This window comes from Gorilla gorilla, chromosome 20 (genome assembly GCF_029281585.2).
Source record: "Gorilla gorilla gorilla isolate KB3781 chromosome 20, NHGRI_mGorGor1-v2.1_pri, whole genome shotgun sequence".
Lineage (NCBI taxonomy): Eukaryota > Metazoa > Chordata > Mammalia > Primates > Hominidae > Gorilla > Gorilla gorilla.
In genome coordinates, this window is record NC_073244.2 from 56,122,834 (window position 1) to 56,148,249 (window position 25,416).

The following is a 25,416-nucleotide window of genomic DNA, read 5'->3' on the forward strand; positions in this document are numbered from 1 at the left end:
GGTCACTGGAGGCCAGGAGTTCAAGACCAGCCTGGGCAACATAGTGAAAGACTGTCTCTACTAAAAATATGAAAAAATTAGCTGGGCATGGTGGCACATGCCTGTAATCCCAGCTAATCCGGAGGCTGAGGCATGAGAATCTCTTAAACCCCAGAGGTGGAAGTTGCAGCGAGCAGAGATCACACCACTGTACTCCAGCTTGAGCAACACAGCAAGACTCTGTCTTTAAATAAATAAATAAAATTTTAAAAACAGAAAAAAGAAAAATTGCTTTATTCCCCAGAGTTCCAATAAAATCCGTAAGAGATTACTTCTCCTTGGCCTGTTCTGGGTGCCACGCCCAGGTCTCCAAAAATCACTGTTGTCAGGGGATGAAGTGCTCTGATTGGCCAGTCCTGGGCCCCTCACCTCCCTGGAGCCATGAGGAGGCTGGTTTCCAAAAGAGAACTCCAGATGCTGTTACCTGGATACAAGAGAGTGCTGGCTGGGTAGAAACCCCGGAATCCTTACAACATAATGGTTATTAACTGCATGGTAAATATTTACTTTTTCCTACAGTGGTCTCCTGACCTAGCTAATCACTCCAGCAGAGGCCTTCAGACCAACCATAAAAGAGGCACTTTAGCAAATGCTAATAAAGAAATAACTGTGTCACCTGATAACGACTATTATTAGAGACTCATGGGTGAACCTTAGCCCCTGGGTGGAACCTGAACCTCTCTGGGAGGGAAAAGCATGAGCTTCTAAGTCAGAAAGATCTGAGTTCAAGTGTGAACACTCCCATTTCACTCACTTGCTCTTCATTCATTTATTCACTAAAAAGAAAACATGTAGGCTGGCTAGGTGGTTCATGCCTGTAATCCCAGCACTCTGGGAGGCTGAGGCAGGAGGATCACTTGAGCCCAGAAGTTTGAGACCAGCCTGGGTAATATAGTGAAACTCTATTTCTACAAAAAAAAAAAAAAAATTAATTGGCTGGGAATGGTCGTGTGAGACTGTAGTCCCAGCTACTCAGGAGACTGAGGCAGGATTATTGCTTGAATCCAGAAGGTTGAAGCTGCAGTGAGCTATGACCGTGCCACTGCACTCCAGCCTGGCTGACAGAGTGAGACCCTGTCTCAAAAACAAAAACATGTGTTGAGCACCTGTTACATGCAAGGCACTGTTCTAGTCACTAGGGACATAGCCACAAGCCAGACAACATCCCTGCCCTCCTGGATCTGATATTTAAGTTGGAGAGGTGGGACTAAGGAGGGAGAGACAGATAGTACAAGTGGACAAATAAATAAATCATCTAAAATAGCGGTAAATTATGTAAAGAAAACAAAATAGTGTGGCTTGCTAGCAAAGAGGTGGGGAACTGAGGTGCAGCAGGCATTAAGAAAGGCCTTTTTGATAGGGTGATGTGTGTGAATTAAGCCAAAATAATAAGATACAGTCAGCTTTGAGATTACATGAGTAAGGTTCTAAGGAGAGGGAACGGCTCATGCAAAGCCCCTGAGCTGGCGCCTCCAAAAACTGGCAGAAAGCCCCTGTGAACGGCTGTGTGATGGTAGGTGAGTTACTCAGCCCCTGTGCACCACGGGAAAATGGGGATGCTCATATCTACCCCTCGAGGTTGGTATGAGGATTCAAATTAGGCAACCCCGTTACAAGGTTAATGCTGTGTCCGGCATATAGTAGGTGTTCAATAAACACCAGCTATTAGCTCGAGCAATATAATTATTAATTTGAGGAGGAAAGAATGGACCTGGGGAGTGAGAAGGGTGAGGAAAAAGTAGCTAGTGTAGCTTATCCTTCTAGAATCTAAAATTCAAGATATAGTCTGAGCAAGCTCCTGATAACGGGATTCTAAACATGCCTCCAGGACATCCTAGACACCAAATTGTAATTAGCATTGACTTCATAGTGACTGCCATTCGTTGAGCGCCTACTACGTGACCAGGCACTACTCCAAGCACCTTGTGTCCACGGCCCCGTCTGACTCTGGGGCAGGCACTATTATTAACGCCTCCATTTTACAGAGGAGAAAAGCTGTGGTTCAGAGTCCAGGAGAGAAGCCAGGAGGCCAGCAGAAAGCCCAGTCACCTCCTACCAGGTTGACCTTTGGCCATTCCTTGCCTTCGATGTGAGTGATAGGAGCGGGCGATTCTGCTTCTCCCTCCATCTCTCGGCGGGGATTGTACGGTGAGAGAATGAGAGCAAAACCTCAGAGCCCCCTTCCCAGGAACGCTGTCCCAGCCTGGTCCCCACCCACCACCACCACTGACCCGATGCTAGAGAAGGATGCGGCTGGAGGTGACTTCCCAGCCAACTTGGTGTAAGTCATGTGGGGAAGTGGCCAGGGTAGGGCATGGTCATCGTGAGCAGGGTCCTGCAGGCTGGGGCCGGGGCTGCAGACGCAACTGTACAGGTCTATGAAGACCCCATGTGTGATGAGGAGACCTTCTCTGCACAGTCCCTGGACAGAACTAGAGATGAGGGGTCCTCTGGACGTCAGCTCCGGCCATACCCCTGCCTGGAGGAAGCTGCTTTTAACAGGTGCGTTGGAGACAGCGGCTTCACCACGGGCCAGGGACAAGGAGGAGAGAGTCTCCTTACAAGTCCAAGTCGCCCCCACTCAGAGCTTTGACCCTGTCAGTTTGAGGCCCATGCAGCTCAGGCACCCAACTCATGAGAACTCTTGAAGGCCACTCCGCCACAGGAGATGACCCTATTGGCTTCTTTTAGGAAGAAGGGAAGTGAGGCGCAAAGAGGAGAACAGGTCACCTACCCAAGATCACAGGGCTGGCAAGGGGCAGGATCAGAATTTGGGACCCCACCCCAGCCCCCTTCCACCAGAATGCCCTGTCTCACCCCAGCAATCTGCAACTTAGTAATAATACACATAAATAATAACAATCATAAAATAATAGCAGCCGTAATAGGTCACTGTAACTGAATAGATCTATATACCAGCCTGTTTGGGGTTTTTGTTTTTTTGTTTTGTTTTGTTTTGAGACAAGGTCTTGCTCTGTTGTCCAGGCTACAGTGCAGTGGCCCGATAATGACTCATCGCAGCTTCAACCTGCTGGGCTGAAGCCGTTCTCCTGCCTCAGCGTCCTGCGTAGCTGGGACCATAGGTATGCGCCACTAAACCCAGCTAATTTTTTATTTTTAGTAGAGATGAGGTCTTACTATGTTGCCCAGGCTAGTCTCGAACTCCTGGGCTCAAGCGATCCTCCTGCCTCAGCCTCTCCAAGTGCCAGGATTACAGGCGTGAGCCACTGCGCCCAGCCTGTCAGCCCGTTCTAAGTGCTTTCCTATAGTAACATTTACCTCTTATCACAACTCTTTGAGATCAGAGCTGTACGATCCCTATTTCACAGAAGGGGAAACTGAGGTTCAGAGAGGTCATGTGCCCTCTCCAGGTCACACACTTGGAAGTGGCAGACTGAAGATTTGAAGCCAGATGGGCTGGCTTCCCAGACCACACTTTCCAGAGACCACACACATCTGCCTCTCAGATAGTGAATGAATTGCTTCCTTACCCAGGTCTTAAAAGTTCACTTCTGAGTTGGGCGCGGTGACTCACACCTATAATCCCAGCACTTTGGGAGGCTGAGGCAGGCGGATCACGAGGTCAGGAGATCGAGACCATCCTGGCTAACATGGTGAAACCCCATCTCTACTAAAAACAGAAAATTAGCTGGGCGTGGTGGTGCATGCCTGTAATCCCAGCTACTCGGGAGGCTGAGGCAGGAGAATTGCTTGAACCCGGGAGGCGGAGGTTGCGGTGAGCCGAGATGGTGCCATTGCACTCCAGCCTGAGCAACAAGAGCGAAACTCTATCTTTTAAAAAAAAAAAAAAAAAAGTTCAGTTCCATGTAATTTTAAAACTTCAAAGTCCACCTAGTTCAAAGCTTTGCTCTGTCCTCAGCTCAGGCAGGTGTCACACTGGAAGGAGGAAGGGACGTGGTGGGCCTCCTCCCTATTTTGTCAGAGCTGTTGTCTGAGGCTTCTCTCAGGGCGGAGGGCAGAGGGGAGGAAGGAAAGAAAAGGAGGTTGGAAAGTTTATCCTAGGCTGCTGTAGTTTTGTGATGGAAACACGGCGTACTGTGTGTTGCTGGATCTTCCTGGGGGCGGGGAGGGTGGGGTACTTTGGAAATTGGCTGTGCCACTGGATAAAACAGCAACCAGTTTTTAGAAAGTGGTTTACAACATGTTTGCAAAGTGAGGTGGGGGAGCTTACAGAACATTATCCAAGGGAAAACAAAGCCACAGTGCAACGAACTTCAACTCTATAAATACAAAATGTTCTCTTGATAACAGCAGGTACCTCAAGAGTGTGACCAGGACAAGCGTAGGGGTGGAGGTCAAAGGGATATTTGGCTTTATATGGGTCTACTTTTTTTTCCTAAGGAGAAGCTCTTGAGTGATTAAAAATTAATTTTAAAAATTATGAAAAACCTTCAAAGAAAATATACTCCCCAAAGTGGTTATCTGAGTATTAGGCTTAAGGATTTGTTTTACTGCTTTTTACTTTACTTTCCAAATTATTCTATAATGAGGAGCAGACGCTGTTTTTTGTGATGCCTTGTAAGAATTGCTGAACATAATTCTACTTTTTGTTTAAAAGAAATAGAAACAGCCAGGCGTGGTGGCTCACGCCTGTAATCCCAGCACTTTGGGAGGCCCAGGCAGGCGGATCACAAGGTCAGGAGATTGAGACCATCCTGGCCGACATGGTGAAACCCTGTCTCTACTAAAATACAAAAAAATTAGCTGGGCGTGGTGGCGCACGCCTGTAGTCCCAGCTACTCGGGAGGCTGAGGCAGGGGAATCACTTGAACCCGGGAGGTGGAGCTTGCAGTGAGCCGAGATTGCACCACTGCACTCCAGCCTGGCGATGGAGCGAGACTCCATCTCAAAAAAAAAAAAAAAAGAAGGAAATAGAAACAATAACAAGCATAAAGCTTGAAAAAAAACAGTAAAAGTTTCCAAAACATAGTGTTTATTTCTAGGAGTCTAAGTTTTATGCTATAAAAATGGAAATAAATAAATATATATATATGAGTATATATGAGTAATACCATATATGTAGAGAGAGAGAGGGAGAGAGAGAAAAAGAGAGAGAGAGAGAGAGGTAGAAAGGTCTTGCTCTGTCTCCCAGGCTGCAGTGCAGTGGCAGGATCATAGCTCACTGAAACCTCAAACTCCTGGACTTGAGGAATCTTCCCACCTCAGCCTCCTAAGTAGCTGGGACTACAGGTGCATGCCACCATGCCCAGCGAATTTTTTATTTTTGTAGAGACAGGGCCTCACTCAATTGCCCAGGCTAGTCTTGAACTTCTGGCTCAAGTAATCTTCCAGCCTTGCCCCGCCCCTCCCCCCGCCCCCGCAAAGTGCAGGATTACAGGTGTGAGTCAACACACCGGCCTACTCTTATATTAAAAAAAAAAAAAAAAAAAAGCCTACCAGGAGTGAAAGGATTAGGGTGTGGTGCCCAAGAGACGCAGGGTTTCTTTTTGGGGTGATGAAAATGTCCTTAAATTGATTGAAGTGATGGTTGCCCAATTCTGTGAGTATACTAAACGCTCTTGAATTGTACACTTTAAATGAGTAAATTATTGGCTAAGAAAGTAGATTTTATGTGTTCTCGCCACAAAAAAATAAGTACATGAGGTAATGCATATGTTAATTAGCTCAATTTAGCCATTCCACAATGTATATGTATTTTAAAACATCACATTGTACACCATAAATACATACAATTTGTATTTGTTAATTTTAAAAAGAAAAAATAGAGGCAAGGTTATAACTTAATCAGTGTCGAGAACAAACATTATGTCACCCTTTAAAAATGTACCATTCACATTGATTTATAACCCATTATTATTTCTAAATAAGGCGGTGAGAAAATGTTGGGTGAGGGGTTGGGTAGGAGTAAATGGAGCGAAGCAGATCCCAGAACCAGAAGACATCAGTAGTATATGGAGAGAGACACTCAACAGGAGCTGTGGGCTGGAACAGAAGGACCCAGCCAACTGTAGGACTAATCCCTTCAAGCTTACTCCCCAGCTGCCCTCTCCTCTTCTGCCAACGTGCCCACTGACAGAAACCAACCAGCAGCAAAAGGTAAGGGGACCACAACAACACAGCTCAGAGAAGTCAGCCTTTCAGGCAGCAGAGTGGAGCAGAGAAGGGTAGAAAACCAATTTCTGCAACATCCAGTATAATATAAGAGCGTGCTTCAAGGGTTCAAGGAGAGGAATCAATGATTTGATACACATTCAGCACTTAGAACAGAGTCAGGCTTGTGGTGGGTGCTAGTGAATGTTCTCTGTTATTTCTACTCTACTTTTATCATTATTGTCACTGTCATCATCAACTCTTGATGCTCTACACTCACTCTCAATGGCTTGAGAATGGTCATTTGCAGGGATAGCATTTCGCCTTTGGTCTCACTTGCTCCCCTCGTCTCCTCCTCCTTCCCTGCTCCTCCAAGGCACCCTGCTCACATCCTGCACCTGCTCTGCCTTCTCGGAGCTGCCCTTCTCGGCACAGCTTGACCGAAGGAGCCAGTGTCCATCTTCCTGTCCCAGGAAAGCTTGAAGGCATTCTCACCACGCCTTGGTTCCGAGGGTATGACGCCCAGCCAGCAGCCATGATATTCTCCCCAGAGGGCCTCCCAGGACCTGCTCACACTGGCCGGGAGATGCTGGGAACCCAAGGCAGCCTGGTCATTAGAAACGTGACGGCTCAGGACTCGGGCAGCTACACCGTCGTGCTGGAAACCAGCAGGGGACGCAGGAGTGTGACGGAGCAGATCCATGTCAAGAGTGAGTGGGGCCCCGCAGTGGGAGGGGCTGACTTCTCAGAAAGCAGAGCCACTGGACCTCAGAAGAGCCCACCAGGACACTTTGTGTGATGGTTATCCATTGCTCCCCACTAAACCACCCCAAAACTTAAAACATCAATCACTTATCTAGCTGGACAGTTCTAGTGTTCAGCTGTTGGGGTGTCTGGGTGTTGGCTGGTCCAGAATGACCTCCTTCATGTGCCTGGCCATGGACCAGCTGGTGGCTGGAGTGATGGGGATGAGTGGGCCACATAGCCTCCCAACCTCCAGCAGGCTATCCCAAGCTTGTTCACTCAGCAATGGAAGAGGAACAAGAGGTAAAGCTGCAAAACTCCTTCAGACCCAGGCTCAAAACTGACCACCATCACTTCTGCCACCTTCTACTGGTCAAAGCAAGTCACATGGCCAGCCCAGCTTCAACAGGAAGGAAATAGGCCCCACCTCTTAAGGAGAGGAGTTGCAATGTGTTGTGGCTATTTTTTGTCGTTGTGTTAGATTGTTCTTCCACTGCTATAAAGACATACCTGAGACTGGGTTATTTATTTAAAAAAAAAAGAAGAAGAAGACGTTTGATTGGCTCATGGTTCCACAGGCGGAAGCGTGATGCCAGCATCTGCTCAGCTTCTAAGGAGCCCTCAGGGAGCTTTTAATCATAGCGAAGGCAAAGGAGGAGCAGGTGTCTCCCGTGAGAACAGGAGCAAGAGAAAGAGAGAGTCAGAGAGGAAGTGCCACATTTTACAACAATCAGATCTCATGAGAACTCACTACCATGAGGAAAGCACCAAGCCATAAGGGATCCGCCCCTATGGCCCAAACACCTTTACTGAGGCCCCACCACCAACACCGGGGATCGCATTTCAACATGAGATTTTGGCAGGGATAAATATCCACATTATAACAGCCAAGACTTGCAACAGACATTCATGAGATACGCATTCATCATTACTTGGGAAATGTAGAGAAGGTCTGGTAGCAGCCTTCAACCTCATCTATATTTTTATCACCTGGACTCAAACTTTCATATCTGAATTAGGAAAACAAAGCCCTGAGAGTAACCAGACCCATCCTCCTTTTAGAAGATAGTCCAGAGACTGTCTTAGTCGGCTCAGGCAAAATACTCTAGGCTTAATCAACAGAAACTTATTCCCTCACAGTTCTGAAGGATGGATTGCAAGATGAAGCTGCTGGCAGATTTCATCTCCTCTGAGGCCTCTCTTTTTTGACTTGCGGAAGGGTGCCTCCTCATTCTGTCCTTGCATGGTCTTTCTTCTGTGTGTGCACATCCCTGGTGTCTCTCTGTGTGTCCAAACTTCCTCTTCTTATAAGGGCACCAGTCAGGTTGGATTAGGACCCACCCTAACAACTTTATTCTAACTTAATCACCTCGTTAAAGACCTTATCTCCAAATACAGTCACATTCTGAGGTACTGGGGGTTAGGGTTTCAACATATATGTTTGGTGGGGGACTCAAGTCAGTTCATAACAGAGATCAACTTAGTTAGGGTTCAGATTCTGATGCTCTAACAAAGACTCAAAAAGTTCCAGTGTTGGCTGGGCACGGTGGCTCACGCCTGTAATCCCAGCACTTTGGGAGGCCGAGGCGGGCAGATCACGAGTTCAGGAGTTCGAGACCAGCCTGACCAACATGGTGAAACCCCATATTTATTAAAAATACAAAAATTAGCCGGGCATAGTGGCAGGCGCCTGTAATCCTAGCTACTCAGGAGACTGAGGAAGTAGAATCACTTGAACCTGGGAGTCGGAGGTTGCAATGAGCCAAGACTATGCCACTGCACGCTTAGAACCCCACTTCTGCACAGAGGGGTTTTTACTCCCCTCCCAGAGAATTTATGGACCGCTGAGGTTCATCCATCTGTATTTCTGTGATTTGATGACTAATTTTGTGTGTGTGTGTGTGTGTGTGTGTGTGAGTGTGTGTGTGATGGAGCCTCGCTCTGTCGCCCAGGCTGGAGTGAAGTGGTGCGATCTTGGCTCACTACAACCTCCACCACTCGAGTTCAAGCGAGTCTCCTGCCTCAGCCTCCTGAGTAGCTGGGATCACAGGCGCCCGCCACCACGCCCGGCTAATTTTTATATTTTTAGTAGAGACAGGGTTTCACCATGTTGGCCAGGCTGGTCTCGAATTCCTGACCTCAGGTTATCCACCTGCCTCGGCCTCCCAAAGTGCTGGGATTACAGGCGTGAGCCACCACGCCCGGCCTGAAGGCTAATTCTTCTAAAGGCCTGGCTCTACACCTTCGCCTTTGCCATTCTCAGTCCAAAGGGCCCTTTCTAAAGAGAGAGGTTGCAGGAACTCACGCTCAGTGGTGCAGGCTGTGTGGCCAGAACTCCCTGGATCAAATCCCTCTGGCATCTGTTATGCCCCTGAGTCCCTGCAAAAAAGTAACTTTCTGTTTTGCACTTCAGTTTCCCCATCTGTGCAATGAGGTCATAGTGGAACCTACCTCATAGGGTGACTGTGAGGAGTAAGTGAGTTAATCAGTGCTAAATGCCTACAACAATGCCTGACAAAGAGCAAGTAAATGTTAGCCCTGGCCAGGTGCTGTGGCTCACACCTGTAATCCCAGCAGTTTGGGAGGCCGAGGTGAGAGGATTGCTTGAGCTCAGAAGTTTGAGACCAGCCTGGGCAACATGATGAGACCCCCCCACCCCCCAATCTCAACAAAAAATTTAAAAATTAGCCAAGCCTGGTGATGTGCGCCCATAGCCCCAGCTAATCAGGAGGCTGAGATGGAAGGATGCCTTGAGCCCGGGAGGTTGAGGCTGCAGTGAGCTGTATCCTTGCCACTGCACTCCAGCCTGGGGGACACAGCAAGACCCTGTCTCAAAAAAAAAAAAAAAAAAAAGAAAGCCCTGTTTGTTTCAAAGGACTTGACTTCTTTGAGCCTTCCTTTTCTCATCAAAATGGGAATAAGGCCAGGCACAGTGGCTTACACTTTGGGAGGAAAAGGTGGGTGGATCACTTGAGCCCGGGAGTTCAAGACCAGCCTGGGCAACATGGTGAGACCCCATCTCTATAAAAAATAGCTGGATGTAGTGGCGCACGCCTGTAATCCCAACTACTCTGGAGGAGACTTTGAGCCCGGGAGGTGGAGGTTGCAGTAAGCTATGATTGCACCACTACACTCTAGCCTGAGTGACAGAACAAGACCCTGTCTCGAAAAAAAAGGAATAATAATAATTACTTCATAGGATTGTTGTGAGGATTAAATGAATAAATCCAGTGGCTTTCATAAGAAATGCTTTTCACATCATGTCCAGTATATCCCACAACTAACTAAAAGGCAAGTGTAGTAACAGTTATTACTACGAGTAATGCTCTCTGATGTTTTCTATAATATTTCTTTTCCTGTTTTGAATGTTGATCACAGTCTACTAATGATTTAGACACCTGGGCATGGGTCTCGCATGCAGTATAACAAGCCATGGATTAACACGTGTGCTTGGCTCATAGTAAGAGCCCAATCCATGGCCGGGTATGGTGGTTCATGCCTGTAATCCCAGCACTTTGGGAGGCCGAGGCGGGTGGATCACCTGAGGTCAGGAGTTCGAGACCAGCCTGGCCAACATGGTGAAACCCCATCTCCACTAAAAATACTAAAATTAGCCAGATGTGGTGGTGGGTGCCTATAATCCAGCTATAGAGAGGCAGAGGCAGGAGAATTGCTTGAACCCAGGGGGCAGAGGTTGCAGTGAGCCAAGCTCCAGCCTGGATGAAAAAGCAAAACTCCGTTTCAAGAAAAAAAAAAAAAAGAGCCCAATCCAGGTGGCTGTTATATTGCCTCTTGTTTGTACACCTAGTGGGCTCTTTCTCCTCCTTCAAGGCTTAACTCAGACACCTCCTCCAGGAAGCCTTCCATGAGCTCTCTGGTTGTGCTAAAGTTCTTTTCACTTATAACATTGCACTGAAATCAGAAATCAGCTCTAAGTGGAAGTTCCCAGCACAGTCTGGGAGTTCAAATCCCAGATGTGTCCCTACTAGACCACAAAGCCTGGCCCTAATGAGCCCCAAACCTCAGAGCCTTTCACCTGAAAAATGCAGACAAGAAGTGGGGACCTCTTGGGTCACCTCCTCGCTGGGCTGTTTCCACTCCTGCAAACTTAAAGTCAAGTTCTCACATGATAGCCAGAGTGAGCCTGTTCAAACCTAAGCCAGCTCACGTCCCTACTCTGGGCAGTCCTCCCATGGGTCCTACTGCACTCCGAGTCAAAATCAGAGTCCTCACCCTGGCCCAGGAAACCCCAGCATGATCTGCTCCCATTATCTCTCTGACTTCTTCTCCCAGCCCTCTCTCCCTTTCCCTCCTCTCTATGCCCACCTTGGCTCACACCCATCTCAGGGCCTTTTACTTGCTGTTCCCTCTGCCTGGAACATTTTTTTCTTAGGAATCCACATGGCTTCTTCCTCTGCTTCTTCAGGACTCTGCTCAAACATAACCTCCCCAAAGAGGTCCTCCCTGACCCACCTTACCTGAAACGGGCTTACCCCACCCCCAGTCCAACCCCACAGCCCTGTGCAGTTTTCCTCACAGCCCTTACCACCACTATATATATTTGTCAGTTTGTTGACCCTCTCCTCACTTAATCGTAAGTTTAATGAGGGCAGCAACTGCGTCTGTTTAATCACTGCTGAGCCCCCGAGTCCTAGAGCCTTAGAATCCTAGATTTGGTTCACCCAGATCCAGAGGCAAGGATTCAAGGACAGATAGTCTGTTTGGGAGGCGCAAGGAACTCGAGAGTGGGGAAGTTAGGCAGAGAAGGCAGGAAATAATAAAAGCTGTGTTCCCAAGCTGGTTACCATGGGCAACTGGAGCACAGTCCCATTGGGGAACTCAGGCCCTGGTGTGGAATGACTCTGCAGAGTTATCCCACATAGCAGAGAGGCAGCTGGGGAATTTATATACCAACCTGTCCTGGCATTGTGGAGGGCTGCTCCCTGATGTGCTCATTCCCCAGCACTTCCAGCCTGCTGCCTCGATGGGCAGAGTAGGCTTTGGCCACCAGTGAAAGTCCTCAGGCAACGGGATGCAGGTGCTGGCCGTTGGAAGTGGGAAGGGCAAGGGGTTGGACTGGGGGCACTGGGCACAGACAAGGCTCTTCAAACACATTCATGGGTGAATTAATGAATGAATGAACACATGAAAGAATGGATGTCTCTATGGTGGGCAGAAGAAATGCCCAGCTTTTCTGAGTGGACTCCACTCTTGTGGCCTTGTTCCCTGTTTGCACAGACAGCCTCCAACTAATGCCACTGAAGACATTCCCAGCTGCTAGCCGGGGAGTCATCCAGAGTGAGCTCAGCTATTCTGTGATCCTGCAGTGGGTGGTGACAATGGACCCTGAGCCCGTGCTGAGCTGGACCTTCAATGGGGTGCCCTGTGGGATGGGAGAGAAGCTGTTCATCCGACGGTTGTTCTGGGAGCAGCTGGGCACCTACATGTGCATAGCCACGAACAGCAAGAAACAGCTGGTCTCTGAGCCTGTGACCATCTCGCTGCCAAGTGAGTCCCCCATTCCACCCCACCCCACCCCACCCAAGAGCCCTGCACCCTCTCCAGCCTGTGGCAGCCTCTCTGATTCCATTGAGCCACCTACTATGAGCAGTCCCCTGTGAGACCCTTTATAGGCAAAATGTCATTCCAATGTTCCATCCACCTGGCGGACTATGGATTATTAGGCCACTTTCTTCTTTTTTCTTCTTTCCTCTTCTTCTTCTTCTTTCTTCTTTTTCTTTCTTCTTTCTTCTCCTTCTTTTCCTCCTCCTCCTTCTTCTTCCTTCTTCTTCTCCTTCTCCTTCTTCTCCTTCTTCTTCTTCTCCTTCTCCTTCTTCTCCTTCTTCTTCTTCTTTTTTTTTTTTTTTTGACAGAGTCTTGCTCGGTCACCCAGGCTGGAGTACAGTGCTGTGATCTCAACTCACTGCAACCTCTGCCTCCCAGGTTCAAGTGATTCTCATGCCTCAGCCTCCTGAGTAGCTGGGATTATAGGCATGCACCACCACATCTGGCCTATTTTTGTATTTTTAGGAGAGACGGGGTTTCACTGTGTTGTCCAGGCTGGTCTCGAACTCCTGGGCTCGAGTGATCCACCCACCTTGGCCTCCCAAACTACTGGGATTACAGACATGAGCCACCTCGCCCAGCCAATTAGGCCATTTTCAGATGACAGGCTGAGGCTCAAAGAGGTTAACTATGATGAAAGCCCAGCTTAGGATCTGGACCAGGTTACCTGGGTCCTTGGCTCCAACCATTTGCTGGTTACATGAACATGGGAAGCCTCTTTGCCTCTCTGAGTCTCAGCACATACCTACAAAAAATGCAGATCAAAATCTAAGGAGTGGGCCAGGTGCAGTGGCTCACACCTGTAACCCCAGCACTTTGGGAGGCTGAGGCGGGAGGATCACTTGAGCCCAGGAGTTAGAGACCAACCTGGACAACATAGTGAGACCCTGTCTCTACCAAAAAAAAAAAAAAAAAACTAAAAATTTAATCAGGCATGGTAATGCCACCTGTAGTCCCAGCTGCAATGGGAGGATCACTTGAGCCCAGGAGTTTAAGGCTGCAGTGAGCTGTAATCGCACCACTGCACACCAGCCTGAGTGACAGAGGATGACTGTCTCAAAAAAAAAATCACCATTGTCATCATCTAAGGAGTGGTTCAAAGCAATGGCTTTGGAATTTGAATCCCTGGCTGTGTGACTCTGAGCCAGTGCCTTGACTTCTCTGTGCCTCAGTTTCCTCATCTATAACACTGGGAAGATAATAGTGCCTACCCCAGTGTGTAGTTGTGAGCATTCAATGAGATAAGCTGGTGGATAGCTTAAAACAATAATGTCTAGCACTATCGAACACTAATGAGTGCTCAATAACCGTGAGCCAATAACACTGTTGCAATTAGCATTGTCATTATTAATTGTAGCTATTACCATATACAGTCGGTATATGGAGCCCTAGGTGGCAATCAAAATGACAGCAAGTTGTTGAGATCAGAGAAGTGGTTTGGGACCTGGTCAAAACTCAGTTCAGTCCCTGTTCCCGTGCCTTCCTGGCTGGGTAACTTAGTGCAAGTGACTTCCCCTCTCTGAGCCCCAGTTTCCTCATGTGTATAATGGAGGTAATCCTATATACCTCTTCAGGGTTGTTATAAGGAACGAAAACAAGGGGTGACTGAGTTTGGCAGAACAACTGTCAGGCAGCAGGTGCCTTGAATAGCAGCTGTTATGGTGAATATTGTTTTTAGTGTGTTATTCACGGAGGGACACATGGTGATATGGTTTGGCTGTGTCCCCACCCAAATCTCATCCTGAATTGTAGCTCTCATAATCCCCATGTGTCATGACAGGGACCCGGTAGGAGGTAACTGAATCATGGGGTCAAGTTTTTCCCATGCTGTTCTCGTGATAGTCAATAAGTCTCACGAGTTCTGATGGTTTTACAAAAGGCAGTTCCCCTGCACACATTCCCTTGCCTGCCGCCATGTAAGACATGCCTTGCTCCTCCTTCACCTTCTGCCATGACTGTGAGGCCTCCCCAGCCATGTGGAACTGGGAGTCCATTAAACCTCCTTTTTTTTAATAAAGTACCCAGTCTCGGGTATTTCTTCATAGCAGTATGAAAATGGACTACCATGGCTTGGAGTGAACTAGAGGTATGCAGAGGAACTGGCCAGGAGAGAAGAGAGGGAGGGTATTTGGGGTAGGAAAGAATGCATGAGTCAAGGTTCAGAGCTGGGACATGGAAATGGAATGCGTGATGGGAATCTCAGCTTGGCTGGGTCCCAGAGAACCACCTCACCTCCCTGGCCAGGGTCCAGTGGGAGCTTCAGGGCTGATGCACTAGGGGAAAAAATGTAAATCTTATATCACCTAGTGACCCTGATATTCATTGAGAAGGACAATACTTCCAAGACCTCCTTTGCTCATTCATCAACTGCCCAGGAAATGTTTATGAGCACTTGCTGTGTGGCCAGCCCACACAGCTGGGAACACTCTGGTGACCAAGACAGCTGCAGCCCTGCCTTCACAAGACTTACAGTCCAGTGTCCACAGACAGTGATCACCAGAGTGGGCAGGGCTGGGATGGGGGAGCCCAGAGAGCTATGAGACTCAGCCTAGGAGTTAAGGAGGGCTTCCTGGAAGAAGGGACACCTGAGCTGAGAATTATGCTAGCTGGCCAGGTACAGTGGCTCATTCCTGTAATCTCAGCACTTTGGGAGGTTGAGGCAGGTGGATCACTTGAGGCTAGGAGTTTGAGACCACGCTGGCCAACATGGTGAAGTAGATGGTGAAGAAGATGGTGAAACCCCATCTCTACTAAAAATACAAAATTTAGCTGGGAATGGTGGCATGTGCCTGTAATCCCAGCTACCAGGGAGGCTGAGACACAAGAATTACTGGAACCCAGGAGGTGGAGGTTGTAGTGAGCTAAGATTGTGCCACTGCACTCCAGCCTGGTGACAGAGGGAGACTCTGTCTCAAAAAAAAAAAAAAAAAAAAAAGGAATTACGCAAGCCAAGAGAGAGAGATGGCATTCCAGAGAGAGAGTGAAGCATGGACAGGCCTGGAGGCAAGAGAGAAAGAAAGGGATGAGCTTGGAAAATTGAGTGGAGTCCAGGGTTGCATGGCTATAAAGGCAGGGCAGTGAGAGAGATGAGGCTGGCCAGGTGGCAGGGCCTCGAAGGCTAAGGTGAGAAACTGACTTCTACCCCAGGGTGCTGGGAAGCCACAGCAGGGTTCTGAGCAGGGGAGGAACAGGGTCAGGTGTGAGCTTTAGAAAGATCCTCTTGGCTTCCATGTGGTAGGAAGGTGGATGGGCGCTGGACTAGGGCAGGAGAGCAGGGAGGAGAGGGGGCCAGAGACCTGGAGGATGGAAGAGAAGGATGGATTGAAGAGACACTTGGGAGGGGGAATGGCAGGAGGGAGGGGTGCACAGAGAGGGCGGGCAGATGGCTCCTCCAATCTCACCCCTCCTTGGTCCCCAGAACCCATGATGCAGCCCACAGAAGCAGAGCCCATGGAGCCGGACCCCACTCTGTCCCTGTCAGGAGGCTCTGCCATCGGGCTCCTTGCGGCTGGGATCCTGGGAGCCGGGGCACTGATTGCAGGCATGTGTTTCACCATCATCCACAGCCTAAGGTACCTCTATCCCTCACCCCCGTCCACTGGGCGACATCCACTCAGCCCCCATGGGGCACAGAGCTGGCTCAACAAGGAAACAGAGATGAAACCAACACCCCCATCAGGGAGGGTGATAGCGACTCCTGAGGAGCCCATCTGACTCATTGGTTTCCAAAATGGGATCACAGCAACAAAGAGATAGAAGAGGACACTAGAGCTGAGCTGTCTGGCTTCAAGTCCCAGCTCCGTAACTTACTAGCAGTGAGGCTGTGGGCAAGCCACTCCCCTTCTCTGTGCCTCAGTTTGCCCATCTGCAAAATGGGGATGATAATAATAGCATCTGACTCACTGGGTTGTTGGGTTGGGTTGTTGTGAGTGAATTTTTCTTTTGCTTTTTTTTTTTTTTTTTTTAGATGGAGTCTTGCTCTGTCACCCAGGCTGGAGTGCAGTGGTGCGATCTCGGCTCACTGCAACCTCTGCTTGCCAGGTTCAAGCAGTTCTCCTGCCTCAGCCTCCTGAGTAGCTGGGATTACAGGTGCGTACCACCACGCCTGGCTAATTTTTGTATTTTTAGTAGAGACAGGGTTTCGCCATGTTGGTCAGGCTGATCTCGAACTCCTGACCTCGTGATATGCCTACCTCAGCTTCCCAAAGTTCTGGGATTACAGGCATGAGCCACCGCACCCGTCCAGTGAGTGAATATTTCTAAGAAACTTAAAGCAGTGTCTGGAATGTGGTAAGTACTACGTTTGTCCTCTCTACACATATCTGCAGAGTGACCGCTCTGTGCCAGGCACTGACGATACCGAGGGAAGAAACAGCAGAAAGTCCCTGCCCTCATGGAACTTGCATCCTGGTCGGGGACACCATCAAGAAACACAATGAATGAGTGACATATAGATAGTATATTGGATGGGCCAGGTGTAGTGGCTCACACCTGTAATCCCAGCACTTTGGGAGGCCAAGGTGGGTAGATCACTCGAGCCCAGGAGTTTGAAACCAGCCTGAGCAACATGACAAGACATCTTGTCATCTCTCTCAAAAATACAAAAATTAGCCAGGCATGGTGGCATGCACTTATAGTCCCAGCTACTCAGGAGGCTGAGATGGGAGGATCACCTGAGCCCAAGGAAGTCAAGACTGCAGTGAGCTAGGATCATGCCACCGCACTCCACACTGGACACAGAGTGAGACCCTGAGTCAAAAAAGTAATAAAAAATCTTTTTAAAAAGATAGTATGTTGGATGAGCGCTAAGGAGAGGAGTGAGACTGGGAAGCAGGACAAAGATTGTGGAGTGGGGTGGCATTTAACGAGTCAGGGAAGGCCTCCCTGGGACAGTGACATTTGAACAAAGGGAGGGAGTGGGGAGCCACATGAGGGTCTGGAGGAATGGCATATCCAGCAGAGGGAACAGCAAGTGCAAAGGCCCTGAGGCAGGATTGCCTGGCATGTTCAGGAAATAGTGAGGAGCCCAGGGTGGCCAGAGTGGTGTGAAGAATGGGCAGAGAAGTAGGAGAATGGGCAGAGAAGTAGGATGTGGGTCAGAGAGGGAGTAGGGAGGCAGGGGAAGGCAGCTAGACCCTTGTATAAGGCCTTGTAGGCTCTCTGAGCACTTGGCTTTTGCTCTGAGTGAGATGGAAGCCGTGGAGGGTCTAGTGCAAGGGAAGGATGGCATCTGACTTACATTTGATCCTATATGTTGGCTAGTACTACAACGCTATTAATAGCTTACCATCAGCAAGGCATGGTGGCCCACATCTGTAATCCTAGCACTTTGGAAGGCCAAGGCAGGAGGATCACTTGAGCCTAGGAGTTTGAGACCGGCCTGGGCAACATAGTGAGACCCCGTCTCTACAAAAACTAAAGTTTTTTTTTTTTAATTAGCTGAGTATGGTAGCACGTACCTGTAGTCCCACCACTTGGGAAGCTGAGGTGGGAGGATTGCTTGAGCCCAGGAATTTGAGGCTGCAGTGAGCGATGATCGTGCCACCACACTCCAGCCTGCTTGACAGAGCGAGACCCTATCTCTAAAAATTAAAAAAATAATTTTTTTAAAAAACTTGATCTTACCATGTATTGAGCACCTATTATATGCTTTCTTTTTTTTTGAGACGGAGTCTCACTCCATTGCCAGGCTGGAGTGCAGTGGTGCAATCTCGGCTCACTGCAACCTCCACCTTCTGGGTTCAAGTGATTCTCCTGCCTCAGCCTCCCAAGTAGCTGGGACTACAGGCAGGCGCCACCATGCCCAGCCAATTTTTGTATTTTTAGTAGAGACGGGGTTTCACCATGTTGGCCAGGATGGTCTTGATCTCTTGACCTCATGATCCGCCTGCCTTGCAAAGTGCTGGGATTACAAGCATGAGCCACCAAGCATTACTCTATTTAATCTCCATAAGAGCTGGGGAGGTGAGGGGGGCTGTGGTAGGGGTGAAGATCTCATTTCAGTCCAGAGAGTAGTGATCTGCCCAGGGCCCACAGCTGGAGAGAAAGGATTCAAGCCTAGACTCCTGCCTGCCACTTTGTTCTAGCTCCTGTCTACACTGCCTTTTCCACCATCAGTAACTGTACAGACCTCTGTAATCTATGCTGTGAGGAAGAGAAATCTGTAGGTGGTAGTGGTTTAGGGAGGCATTGTGGACCAGCTGGGAGGAACTGGGGCCAGGTCTCCATCCATGAGTCCTGCACACAACCATCTAGGGGCAAGGGAGGGCCAGCCTGCAGCCTCGGCCACCCAGATTGCCTTCGTCATTGTGGCAGCTCCGATGTCCTGGCCCCTCGGCACGTACCAGGTGCTGAAAGCCCCAACTCTCAGGGCTAGGTGCTATGATTGTCCTCATTTCCCAAGTGAGTAGAGCTAACGCTCAGAAAAGCTCATTAACTTGCCCAAGGACACACAGCGAATGAATGGCTGGCCCTGAATCAAACCCTGATCTAAGTCTACGGAGGGGATAGGTGAGGAGTCAGTCTGGCATGAAAATCCTCACCCAGGCACCTCAAGTCCCTGCCCTCATGAGCAGGCAAGAAGGGTCACTTTCTGTCTTCCCCACCCTTGTGGCCAAGACCTATTTAGTTGTGAGCAACAGACTCCTGGGACAAGGCCAATGGGGGCATCAGCTGGAAGGAGCTAGCCTCGTCCAATCAGCTGTGACCTTGCAGATGAGGCCACGTGTCATGGACATGGCTGCCTTGACCCTCCCAGTGAGGAGGAGCATTTCTCAGAAAAGAGGTGTATATGGGCTAGGCAGGAACCCCATGCATGCCTACCATGCCCACCAAGGGCCAGGAGAGATCCCCATTGTTTGTAGTTGAGGAGAGGGACCTGAAGCCAGGCTACTTATATTCACATCTCAGCTCTGCTGTACATGACCTTGTGGAATTTGGGGGAGCCCTTTAACCCCTCGGTGGCTCATCTGTAAAACAGGAATATGGCTGTGTGTGGTGCTCACAATTGTAATCCCAGCACTTTGGGAGGCTGAGGCAGGAGGATTGCTTGAGTCCAGGAGTTTGAGACCAGCCTGGGCAGCATAGCGAGACTCATGTCTCTACAAAAAAAAAAAAAAAAAAATAGAAAAATTCGCTGGACGTGATAACACATGCTTGTGGTTCCAGCTATTTGAAAGGCTAAGGTGGGAGGATCGTCTGAGCCTGGGAGTTCGAGGTGACAGTGAGCCATGATTGCTCTACTGCACTCCAGCCTGGGTGACAGAGTGAGACTCTGTCTCAAAAAACATTTTTTTAATTGAAAATAAAAATTAAAAACAGGCTGGGCACAGTGGCTCACGCCTGTAATCCCAGCACTTTGGGAGGCCGAGGCAGGAAGATCTCTTGAAGCTAGGAGCTCGAGACCAGCCTGGCTAACATGGTAAAACCCCATCTCTACTAAAAACACAAAAATTAGCAAGGCATGGTGGTGCATGCCTGTAATCCCAGCTATTTGGGAGGCTGAGGCAGGAGAATCATGCCAAGACCAGCTCAGTCGGGGAAACTCTAACCCAGCAGCACTAGAGGAATTAAAGACACAGAAATATAGAAGTGTGAAGTGGGAAATCAGGGGTCTCACAGCCTTCAGAGCTGAGAGCCTCAAACAGAGATTTACCCACGTATTTATTAACATTAGCATTGTTTCTATAGATTTTAGATTAACTAAAAGTATTCCTTATGGGAAACAAAGGGATGGGCTGAAATAAAGGCATGGGTGTGGCTACTTATCTGCAGCAGGAGCATGTTCTTAAGGCACAGATCACTCATGCTGTTGTTTGTGGTTTAAAAACGCCTTTAGGCGGTTTTCCGCCCTGGGTGGGCAAGGTGTTCCTTGCCCTCATTCCAGTAAACCCACAACCTTCCAGCGTGGGCGTCATGGCCATCATGAACATGTCACAGTGCCACAGAGATACTGTTTATGGTCAGTTTCGGGGCCAGTTTATGGCCAGGTTTTGCGGGGGGGCCTGTTGGTGCAATTTAAGCTAAACATCCCTTTGGGGACCAATTAATAATGATTCCATAGGAATCGTTGTGCAGCACCTCTGCCTGTTCTGCAATGCAATCTTCCTAAACAAGTATGTTCATTTTTTCTGGCCAGGTTCAATTTTGTTACAAATAGGTTTTTGAGGGCAGTATGCCTCAATTATAGGAGCAGATTTATTATGGTAAATACTGAGATCAGAAAGCACGTGTAACTGTGTCATAGAGTGATTACATCCAGGCATTATTGCCAGCCAAGATTGATGAATATGCCTAATAAGTGTAATTGTTCTCTGTGTCAGCCCTTCTTTAAGGAATACTCACGGCAATGGTGATTACCACTATCATAGCTACCATTACTCATTCTGAGTGGTTGTCCCGCTTTCCTCAGGTTTTCTTCCATCATCTGTGACAGCTTGTTGATCTGTCCCCAGCTGGGTGGCTGTGTTCGACGGGTGTTGCTCGTGACAGTTGGGGTTCTCCTCAGCATCAGCCTCGACATGGCTGCAACCGGGGGGTCCTCAGGATCCTCCCGGAGTCTCTTCCTTGGCATCTGGCTCATGCTAAAGTTTCAGGTGGCTTGATGGTATCCAAATCAGCTGTTCATGTTGGCCTGGAGAAACACAAGCATAACCAACACCCCAAGTTATTATTTTACCTACTTCCCAACTTTTTGTTATTGGATCTCTCCACCAAACCAATTGTTCTGCTTCCTGTAGATGCTGTTCAGCTGCTGATAACATCTGGCCTTTGGGCAGGCTCAAAAAATTTAAAGTTAATAATGCTAGACTCAATTGTGTATGGGCTGTCCCACAATCCCTGTTTCTCCCTCTTTTTTGTTTTTGTCATCAGTTGTTCATCTGTATGAAATCATAACTGAGCATTTTCAATTAACTGTGTGGAATGAACCACGTATGAAGAATCAGAAATCATATTAATAGGCATATCAAAAGCAGTCAATACCTCAATTACACCTACAAGCTCTGCTTTCTGAGCTGAAGTATAGACCGTCTGGAAAACTTTACTTTTCAAGCCAGAATAAGAAGCTGTACTATTACTAGACCCATCTGTAAAACAATGAAAATGCTTAGCAGGCTACAGGTTGTAAATGCAGACCGTTCACAGTCTTGCTCAGCTAAGGGGATAGTAAAGAAACAGTCTTTTAAATCTATGACTATTAAAGGCCAGTTTTAAGTCCTCTGAAGCCTCCAGTTTCTCTTTACTCAGCGGCCACTGTTCTAACCATTTTAAAGGTATAGGTTCTGGAAGCTTAACAATGGCTGCCATCAAAAATGATATTCTAATCTTTGGCGGGAACTTTGTCTTTCCGCTTGAAGCGGTTCTTTCAAACCTTGCAAATTTTTTTCTAATCCCATGCTAGGGACATGCCCCATTTCATGCATCATATGTTGATTTTGAAGGATATATAATTGTTCTGGAATTAGAACTTGTGCTCCCCATTGTTGTAATAAATCTTTCCCCCACAAAGTTATAGATACAGAAGTTATAATTGGTTGAATAGTCCCAAGTTGTCCATCTGGCCCTTCAAAATGCAAAATATAGCTACTTTGATATACTTCAGGGGCTTTACCAACTCCAACTATGTTAAATTGAGTGGGTTGTATTGGCCACGCGGACGACCAGTGCTGTAGAGAAATGATTGAAATGTCCGCTCCCGTATCTGCCAAACCTTTAAATTTCTTTCCCTGAATAGTTATTTCACAGGTGGGATGTTTATCAGTAATTTGATTTACCCAATAAGCTGCTTTGCCTTGTTTCTTTGTGCTTCCAAATCCTCCTGTTCATTTAATTTCACTTTTCCCCATTCACACATACGGCACAATCAGGAGCTGTGCTATGCGCTCTCCTGGCTCTGCTTTCCAGGGAACAGAAGTAGATACAACAATTTGAATTTCCCCATTGTAATCTGAATCAATGACTCCTGTATGTATTTGTACCCCTTTTAAATTTAAACTAGACCTTCCTAAAAGTAATCCTATTGTCCCCGCTAACAAGGGTCCACAGACTCCTGTTGGGACCTTTTACGGGGGTTCCCCAGGCAGAAGGCTCACAGCTTTTGTGCAGCATAAATCTACTGCGGCACTACCGGCTGTGGCGGGGGACAGACATTGTACGGGTGTGAGGGAATGGCCTGAGCTGGAAATGCCCCAGTTTGGAATGGGGCCCGGGACGCGCCCCTCATGGCGTTTCCTGAAATCAGGTTCCCTTCTTTATCAAACTCAGAGTGACACTGATTAGCCCAATGTTTTTCTTTTTTACATTTTGGACATATTGCAGACTCAGCAGTTTTCTTTTTTCCCCTATCTGGCAGCTGACTTGCTGATTATTTCTACATTCTTTTTTAGTATGAATAGCTTGTTTAAATTCTTTGAGTAATTTACAAGGAAAAGGCTCAAATGTAGCTATAATATTTCCCTGTTGATCTGGGGGGTGTATTCTAACAGGGAACTGCCAAGCCTCTAAATCACCTTCTCTTCTAGCTTGCTGGATCCCTGCCTGAATAGAACTGACAGCAGTCGCTCCAGGCGCTGCTCGAACAGTCACTGGGGCAACTACTTTTCACCCAGCGTCCTCCAGAAAAGAAAGATCTGGAGGGTCAGGCCACTGTTTATGGCCAGTTTTGGGGCCAGTTTATGGCCAGATTTTGGGGGGCATGTTCCCAACAGAATCTCTTGAACCTGGGAGGCGGAAGTTGCAGTGAGCCGAAATAGCGCCACTGCACTCCAGCCTGGGCAACAGAGTCAGACTGTCTCCAAAAAAAAGAAAAAAGAAAAAAAAAAAAAACCCCAGGGATGTGATTATACTTCCCTCCAAAGGCAGGAGTGAGGATTAAGTAAAATGGTGGGAGTCATGAGCTGTGAACAGTGCCTGGAATGTGATGAGCCTTCAATAGACCGGGGGGGGGGGGGGGGGGGGGCTTAAACAACAAAAATTTATTTTCTCACAGTTCTGGAGGCTGGAAGTCCAAGATCAAGGTGGCAGCCAGTTTGATGTCCCATAGTGCCCCTCTCCATGGCTTGCAGAAGGCCACCTTCTCACTGTGTCCTCACATGACCTTTTCTCTATGCTCATCCCTGGGGTCTCTTCCTCTTCTTGTAAGGATACCAGTCTTATCGGATCAGGACCCCACTCTTATGATCTCATTTAACCTTATTGTGTCTGAAGAATCTATCTCCAAATATAGTCACATTGGAGGGTTAGGACTACATATTAATTTGGGGAGCGGATAATAATTCAGTCGATGATTCTTATTCTCTCTCTCTCTCTCTTTGTTTCTCTCTCTCTCTCCACTGCAGGACTGACAGGCAGAGAATAGGAATATGCAGCTGAAATGTGGGCAACTCTCCTGTCAGCTCAAGAGGTAATACCAGGAAGGGTGTGAAGGAAATCCTAGGTTTGGGAACAGAAAGTTCTTGGGCGGAGACTCCATATGTGATTTCCTCCCTCCTGGTTCCCTGGTCATTTGTCTGTGAGATGTTCCCCTCCTGTGGAGAGCTCCAGGAGCTGCTTTTCTCTTCTTTTGCCAACTGCCAGCACCCCATCTGCCCAGCTCATCAAATTCCTGGAAGCCGCCTAAACAAGCAGTCTATATTTCATAAACCTCTTGGGCTCCATGCAAAAGAAACTCACTGACGTAGCTCAGGAAAAAATAAAATGAACAGTTTAATATAAGGACCTATGAAATTTTTCAGCAATGCATAGGTGTGAGTCAGCATTTGCTTTGTAACAAACTGCCTCCCCAAAATTCACTGGCTTGAAACAACAGCCATTTATTTAGCTTGCAATTTCATGGGTCATCCATTTGGGCTGGGCTCAGCTGGGTAGTTCTTCTGGTCTCTGCCAGGCTCGCTCCTGCATCTGGGGTCAGTTGACAGATTGCCCAGGGGCTGTCTGGACTAGGATAGCCTCATAGCTGGGACAACTGGCCTCTCCTTCATGTTGTCTCTCATCCTCCAGCAGGGTGACCCAAGCTTGTTCACATGGCAGAGGCAGGATTCCAAGAGTAACAGCAGAAACTTCAAGGCCCCTTAAGTCTCAAGCTCAAAATGGACATGCCATCACTTTTGCCACAGAAAGGACTTCATTGGCCAAAGTTACATGACTGGCCAAATTCAAGGGAAGGGGAAGTTGACTCCACCTCTTGCTAAGAAGGGAAAAATCTGTGGCCATTTTTGCAATCTACGAAGAAATGTGGAAGTACACACAGCTCTCTCTGCCAGCCTCCCCCACGCACACACTTCACCCCCACCCCAAGCCCTTACAATTCCTTTCCTCCTGCATGTGGAATTTACAGTTCTCTGTCTCTCTCTGCAGATGGGTGCTTTGTACTTCTCTATCCACGTGGGAAAAAACCCCATCCCATAGCTTCCAAGTCTACAACATCTCTGTTCAAGGGAACAACCCAACATAACCAGACTCCCTTTGCCCTGTTTCTGAAACACCTGAAGAAAACATCTGATGGGTTGACTCGGTGCCATCCTTGGTCCCATCGCCGTGACACATTGTGCAAGCAAAGCATCAGAGGCCCATCCCTGTCTGTGGGAGCTCAGTGCTCAGAAAACAGGGGGGAGGTTTTACCTTGGAAATTGGCCAGACCCCAAAATATGTCTTTTACACATGCTGCTTTTTTTTTCTCTTTTTCAAAAAGAACCAAAAAATAAATTAAAACACCACCACTTCTGAATGGTTTCTCATGAAGCCTCTCTTCCTGAGAGTGGGAGAGGCATGTTTGCAAATAAGATCAACCTTTGAGCTTTGCACTGTTCAAGTTTAATACCTCTCCATAGGAGGATCCTGACAGATAGCAGGCACAGGGCACACAAGTATGGCTGAAACTCCTCTGGGGGATATATCTCACATTTGAGGAAAATTCGGTGCTTCTGTGAGCAACACAGAACCACCTAACATGGCATTCTGCTTAGCAATAATAGTAGCAGAACTGAGTCCAAGTCTTGT

General features: G+C 48.0%; 1 protein-coding gene across 1 annotated transcript; it reads left to right on the forward strand.

The window, feature by feature from the left end:
• The first annotated feature begins 2,112 nt into the window (after positions 1 to 2,112).
• Positions 2,113 to 25,136, forward strand: IGSF23 (immunoglobulin superfamily member 23). The gene is made up of 5 exons (XM_055369694.2): positions 2,113 to 2,320; positions 12,098 to 12,363; positions 15,839 to 15,992; positions 23,757 to 23,821; positions 24,775 to 25,136. The coding sequence occupies exons 1-4, from the start codon at positions 2,196 to 2,198 to the stop codon at positions 23,788 to 23,790; spliced, it is 579 nt and encodes a 192-aa protein (XP_055225669.1). The 5' UTR covers positions 2,113 to 2,195; the 3' UTR covers positions 23,791 to 23,821; positions 24,775 to 25,136.
• Positions 25,137 to 25,416: the final 280 nt, after the last annotated feature.

What these genes read in the sequence shown, in the direction of transcription:
- IGSF23 (XM_055369694.2), top strand. Translation starts at nt 2,196, where the DNA reads ATGAGAGCAAAACCTCAGAGCCCCCTTCCCAGGAACGCTGTCCCAGCC. An exon ending in GACTTCCCAGCCAACTTGGT is followed by an intron (nt 2,321 to 12,097) that starts GTAAGTCATGTG and finishes TTGCACAGACAG; the next exon opens with CCTCCAACTAATGCCACTGA. An exon ending in TGTGACCATCTCGCTGCCAA is followed by an intron (nt 12,364 to 15,838) that starts GTGAGTCCCCCA and finishes CTTGGTCCCCAG; the next exon opens with AACCCATGATGCAGCCCACA.